At 55.6% G+C, this 6,311-nt stretch overlaps 1 protein-coding gene across 1 annotated transcript; it reads left to right on the top strand.

Moving 5' to 3' along the window:
• Positions 1–57: 57 nt before the first annotated feature.
• LOC120513754 (bactericidal permeability-increasing protein-like) lies at positions 58–6,305 on the top strand (the record flags this gene model as incomplete). The annotated part of the gene is made up of 14 exons (XM_039733437.1): positions 58–157; positions 741–869; positions 1,302–1,490; positions 1,766–1,829; positions 2,265–2,328; positions 2,767–2,858; positions 3,007–3,183; positions 3,389–3,448; positions 3,573–3,740; positions 4,017–4,084; positions 4,307–4,349; positions 4,701–4,764; positions 5,413–5,489; positions 6,086–6,305. Coding segments are annotated over 14 exons (1,343 nt in total), but the record flags the coding sequence as incomplete, so codon positions are not given.
• Between the last annotated feature and the right edge of the window lie 6 nt (positions 6,306–6,311).

Below are 6,311 nucleotides of genomic sequence, written 5' to 3'. Positions count from 1 at the left end.
ATGATGGAGTAGGGAGTAGTGGAGTGGTGGAGTCATGCTCTCCCTGTGTCCCTGCAGCCCAACAGCAGGGGATCGCGATCCTGGAGAAGGAGCTGGCCCAGCTGAAGCTGCCAGACTTCTCGGGTAAATCGGGGGAGTTGCACTATTCGCTCTCCAGGTGAGCCCTGCGAGCCCAGACTGTGCCTTAGAGGCACTCACTGCAGGAGGACTGGGGGTGGTGGGGAGCCCCCGGAGCAGTGAGGACCATCCTGTCCCCTCCACAGCTCCCTGAGATGTTGGCCCTGTCCTTGGTGCATGCAGATATCTTCCTGTTTTACTCCTTGCCCAATGGGAAAATTGGAACCAGGGTCACGGTACTCTGGACATGGGTGGACTGTGTGCAATCAAAGCCTGGGTAGTGGAGATGGCCTTGCCTGTGGGACCAGGGCACACGTTCCTGTGTGAAGCAGGAGCCCAGTCCCTGTGGAAATGCCAGCTCCCTGCTGCCCGGGTGCCTCTGTGCTCCTGCAGTGCAGCGTTTGGAGCTGCCTTGGGCGGCTGCAAGGGCCACATTCCCAAAGGTGCCACTCTGCCCTCTGTGTCCCTGCCTGGTGTAGCTTCACTGCAGCAGAACTGCAGCTGGGGATGCTGCCAGTGCAGTGACTCCATCCTGCTCGCCTTCCTTCCCTCCCTCCCTAGCCTTGTGCTTGGTAGTGTGGAACCACTGTAGCATGACTTTCTTTTGATTTGCATATTTTTAGACTGCACATTCCCAGTTTCCGCTTGCCACACTCACGGATCACCCCGATCTCCAACGTGGGCCTGCAGGTCTCCATCTCAAATGCCTCTGTTGAGATGAATGGGCACTGCTGGGTGAAGTTTCTCTTCATGTGAGTGCTCAGCTCTTCCTCTCCCTATTCAGGCCCCCACTCTCTATCTCACTCTCTGGATCTGGACAGGTTTTTTTCTCCTCTCCCTTGTGTTTTGGGCAGCTGTCACTTTTGTCCCCTATATATGATGGATAAAAACGGGTGGGAGGCAAGAACAAGGACTGTGAAAGGGGAGCTATACATGCACCCTCAGGTCACTCTTCCACCACCCCCACTTGCTCTCACTCCCCTCTCTTTAAAGGTTACCTCTCCTAGTTTATGTGCCAGTGAAATTTGGTTCCCCTGAATTTGAACACTTTCCCAATCTCCTCTGGATGCACAATACAAGGGGGAGTCTGATCCAGATAGATTCATCCTGAAGAGGATTTGAGGTCTCTTCACCAGGTCTTGGCATTGACAAACATCCCCTTATCATCCCCCTTCTCCCTGTAGACGGGGGCCTGGATCTTTCAACCTGAAGGTGGAAAATATCTACATCAAAATCATCCTGAGGCTGGGCAGTGACACCACTGGGAAGCCCACCATCAGCACCGCAGACTGCAGTGCCAGCGCCTCCAAAGTTGGCTTGAGCCTGCCACTGGAATGTTGCTCTGCCATTGGAATGGGGCCCTGGTGTGAGGAGTATGTTGTTGGCAAATCTGAGGTTGCCTGGTCTTAAATCTGGCCTGAATTTCTCCTGCTGTGGCTGCACATTAAAGGGGGGTGGGTGTGGTTTAGCAGTGAGTCTGTTTTCCAATGTAAACCCTGGGGCAAAGCCAGATGTGTAATTGGTGTGGGAATGATGTTCCCAGGGTCTTGCTTGAGAATGATGTCCTCTATCATCTCGCTTTCCTGGGCACATATTTCTGCAGTATGGATCTGAGCTAGGCAGGGCTTCTCTCTGTGCTTCTCTGCAGGTGGTTTTACGACCTGTTCAAAAAGGGTCATAAGTCCCTGTTGCAGAAGAATTTAGAGACCATGGTATGTGAGCAGTGGAACACAGGGCCCTGGGATTACTGCTTTTCTTTAGTTCTCACTTGTAGGTAATGTCCTCAAAGGATCAAGTATAAGGATACAAATATAGCCATAGTACACTTCTGTGGGATGGATTAATCCTCTCTGTAGCAATTTTTTGGCCATGCCCTGGCTGCTCAGCACGGTTCATTCCTGCATGGGCCACAGGAGATTCCTTCCAAGGGTCTCCTCAGAGCTGAACTGTGCTGAGGGGAAATTGCTGCAAGCAGATGCTTGTATGTACAAACCCTGCTTGTGTCTTGGACACTTAATGTGCTGCCTGGTGAATGGAGGCAATCATCACTGTGTGCTCATTCACTTCAGCAGGCTTTGTCATGGAGCAGGGAGCATGGCTGTGACCCGGCTGGCCCTGCTCAGCTCTGTGGCCTTTCTGTCCCACAGGTGTGTGACAATGTGGCCAAGTCTGTGAAAAACGAGCTCCAGACGTACATCCAGACACTACCAGGTACTGGGGGGCTGTAAGTGGGTTTAGAAGCAGCTCCTCCTAGCTTTTCCCATCCATGAGGAACATTTTACTTTGTATCTGCTCCCCATCTCCGGGAGCATTACCCAAGCTGGGAGCTGGGAGCACCTTCTCTGCAGAGAGAAATCACTGCGTGTCCTGTCTGGCTGTGGAAATTCCTTCTGATTCGGTGCCCAAGGGATGATGTGGGCTAGGCGACATTAACTGGGGATGATGGCCATTCCTCAGGTCTATGAGATGGCTGTGAAAAAGTCAGGGGAAAAGTGGGAGTTTTTGCTTCTTAGCAGAAGCAGGCATGTGGGCAATTGGTAGTGAGCTGATGCATCAGGAAGCCCAATCATGGCACTGCCCAGATGCCAGTGGAGGCCATCTGCTCCCAACCATGTCATTCATACTCATCTCTCTTGCTTGTGTTTGCAGTCACAGCCAGGATAGATGACAAGATTGGGATTGATTACTCCTTGGTAGCACCCCCAAGAGCTACTGCTCAGTCCCTGGATGCAGACCTGAAGGTGAGAGGCAGCCCTGGGAACACCTGATTTGCCCAATGCCATTGCCAGAGGTTTTGGTACCTGCTGCAAATGCTGTTTGCAGGCCTGAGTCAGCAGGTGAGCCCCACTGCTATTTGCACCCCTTCTCCATGTCTCTCCCTCCTCCCAGGGTGAATTCTACTCCCTGGCCCACCGCTCCACCGTCCCCTTCTCACCGCTGCCACTGGCCTTCCCCTCGGATCACGAGCGCATGGTTTACTTTGGAGCCTCCAGCTACTTCTTCAACACAGCTGGCATTGCCTACCACAAGGCCGGGGCACTGGTCTTTGAAATCACAGAGGCCATGGTGAGTGGCACAAGCGGGACAGGGCACAGACACAGGTTCCATTTGCTCAGGAGCTCCGGGAGCAGCCAGCAATCCTGGAGAAGCCCCCGTGACAGAGCTGGGGGCTGTGGGATGGGGCTGAGCTGTCAGACATGGCAGCATGTGGGAATGCCATGGGCTCCTCTGTGCCACATTGCCCCAGTGTGACCCAGTCCTCTCCCTGCAGATCCCAAAGGATGCAGGATTCAGCTTGGACACCTCTATCTTCTCAGCCTTCATTCCCCAGGTGAGCAGTCTGGCCCTGCCTGCCCAGAGCTCTTGCACACACAGGCTTTGCGCTGTGCCAGGTGTTCTTCCTCAGGACTGGGGCTTTGTGCCATCATTCCCATCCTCTCCCTACTCCCACACAGCTGGAGGAGAAGTACCCAAACATGCCAATGAAGTTCAGGCTGTCCACTCCCACTGCTCCATTCCTGACTATTGGACCAGGAGGAATCTCATTCCAGCCCATTGTGGATGTCCAGGCTTACGCCATCCTTCCCAACTCCAAGCTGGCTCCTCTCTTCCTCCTCAGCCTGGTGAGTTCAGACATGGCCTGTGGAGATGGGGTAGAAGGGAATTTGAGCTGTGCCCAGTCCTGTTGCCCAGATCCTGCCAGGGGAGCTCTCAGGTGCTGTCCAGGCACAGTGAGGGTGTCCCCAGCCGAACAACTCCTGAGCTGACAAATGGCAGCTTTAATGCTGGGTGCAATCACGCCCCTGGATGGGCAGAGGGTGTTTCAGCTGTTCTCCTGGGTTTCTGACTTTGGGGTGAGGTGGGGTGAGCCCTGCCAGAGCTCTGTGCTCTCTCCCCAGACAGGGAACGTGTCCGCTGTCATCAACGTGAGATCCGGCCGCTTAGTTGGGAGCCTGGATGTGGGCAGGTACAGAGGGGAGCAGCCACTGGCTGGGCAGGGGGTGCCTGGGGCTCTTTCTGGTTTGGGTGCCCAGGCACACAGAGGGGAGGGGAAGGTCCCTGGGATGTGGGCCTGCTGTGGAGGGAATGAGCTGGGGCTGGAGGGAGTGGGATCTGCATGGCCATCGATGGTTGGAATCGCTCCCTGCCTTGGCACATCCTCCACAGCACCACTTCTGTCCCTGTGCAGGATCAGGCTCTCCCTGAAGGATTCAGCTGTTGGCACTTTCCAGGTGAGCTACCCTTGACCATGACCAGAGCCCCCAGCATGGAGCTGGCAGCCTGCTGGGGACCAGGACAGGGAGTCATTCCCTGCTGCCTCCCAACATGGGACCCCACGCTGACCCTGCAGCCACCTCCTGCCTCGGCCTGCAAGGCTGGGAATGGATGCAGAGCCTGATCCTTTGCTGCTCTCAGCCCAGCATTTCCTACACTGCCAGTGTGAACAGACAAAGCTGCTGGTCTCTGGCAAAGAGTGTGCCCAACCCAGCTCCTCCTCTCCTTTTACTAATTATCCTCGAGTACCTTCATGTCTCCTGTCCTGCAGACTAAAGCTTTGCCTCCCTCATCTCCCCACTACTCAGGTACGAATGATGCAGTCCTTAATCAACATCATGACTTCCAGTACCCTGCTCCCACGTCTCAATGGTGAGAACCTATTGGGGGGGATGGGGCTGCTGGAGCACCCTGCACTCAGGTTATTCCACCCAAGGGGTCCCCTCTCACTAATTAAATCCTCATTGCCAAGGCTGATGCAGGGAAAAGTGCGTGCAGGAGGCGGCAGTGAAGCGGTGGGAGCCTCTTGCTGCTCTGACAGGCTCCAAGCAACAAACGCAATGGAAAATATGAGCCCTCTGCAGATCCTAATGCTTTCCAGACCTCTTCCCGAATCCCTGCATCTCCTACCTCACCAGCAGCTCAGACCAGAGTGGGGCTGGTGGCAGGAGTGGCCAAGGGGGCTGCCATGGCACAACACGCAGCCCTTCTGTGGAGGGAAAATATGAGCCCTCTGCAGATCCTAATGCTTTCCAGACCCTCTCCCCGAATCCCTGCATCTCCTGCCTCGCCAGCAGCTCAGACCAGAGTGGGGCTGGTGGCAGGAGTGGCCAAGGGGGCTGCCATGGCACAACATGCAGCCCTTCTGTGGAGCTTGGGAGGAGTTTCCTCTGCCTGCCCCAGGAGCAGGGGCAGAGAGGAAAGGGCAGGGGGAAGGGGGTGGCCACCTTCTCTGAGTGCTCTGTGCTCCCTTGACTCCCATTCCCATCCCAGTGCAGACACATGTGTTGTCTTTTCCAGCCCGCTTAGATGAGGGTTTCCCTCTCCCACTTCTGGACAGGATTCAGCTCTCCAATATCCTTGTGAGGTTCCACCAGGTGAGTGAGAGGGAGCAGCTGGCCCCAGCTGGGGCCCATCGTGCTGCCCACAAAGCCCTGCTTACCAGCACAGCCTCCAAATCCAGTTCTCCCAGCTGTGCTAGGAAATGGTGCATGGGAACACTCAGCAGCAAATGAATTCTGTGTTTTCCTGGTTGCATGGTGGGTGTCTGGGATGGACCACATCATCCTCCCGTTCTTAAGCCTGGGGACTGAATTTCCCAGAACACTTTTTATAGCAGTGTCAGTCCCAAATCCTCTCCCTGACTGGCAATGCCGGGATGGATGCTGTGATGCCTGGGAGGATGCAGCCCCTGCCTGCTCAGCTGTAAGGAGCTGTAGCAGGACCAGGAGACCAGAGAGAGCCCCTGTTGTGAGGTGCCTTAGAGAAACACCAAAGCAGGGTCTCCATGGGGGTGCTGAAAAGTTGTAGTGTGGTGTGGCTGTGAAATGCCTCCAGAGCCTTCCAGGGGGAAAAACAGGCACAGGGACTGGTGGAATGTCCCAATCCATTCTCCGTTCAGGGATGTTGTGGGTGCTGGGCAATGCAGCTGCCAGGGCCTGTTGCAGCCCAGTGCTTTCTCTCTTTCTCCCAGAATTTCCTGCTGCTTGGAGCAGACGTTCGCTTCCAGCCACGGGGATGAAGATGAGGCAATGAGAGCCCTTCAGATGCTCCATTCACCACTTTGCCATTCCCTGCCTGAGCCGAAGACCACCAGTCCTGCCACTGCCCTGCACTGCTGCCTTGGCCCGGACCCTCCATCCCCCTGCTGGGGCCTCACCTGGTGCTCCCATGAGCTGGGGGTCCCCTGCCCTGGGCCA

The sequence above is a fragment of the Passer montanus genome, unplaced genomic scaffold, assembly GCF_014805655.1.
Source record: "Passer montanus isolate IOZ18808 unplaced genomic scaffold, ASM1480565v1 scaffold879, whole genome shotgun sequence".
NCBI lineage: Eukaryota > Metazoa > Chordata > Aves > Passeriformes > Passeridae > Passer > Passer montanus.
The sequence above is the reverse complement of the archived record's forward strand: the minus strand, read 5'-3'. Positions and strand labels throughout refer to the sequence as shown.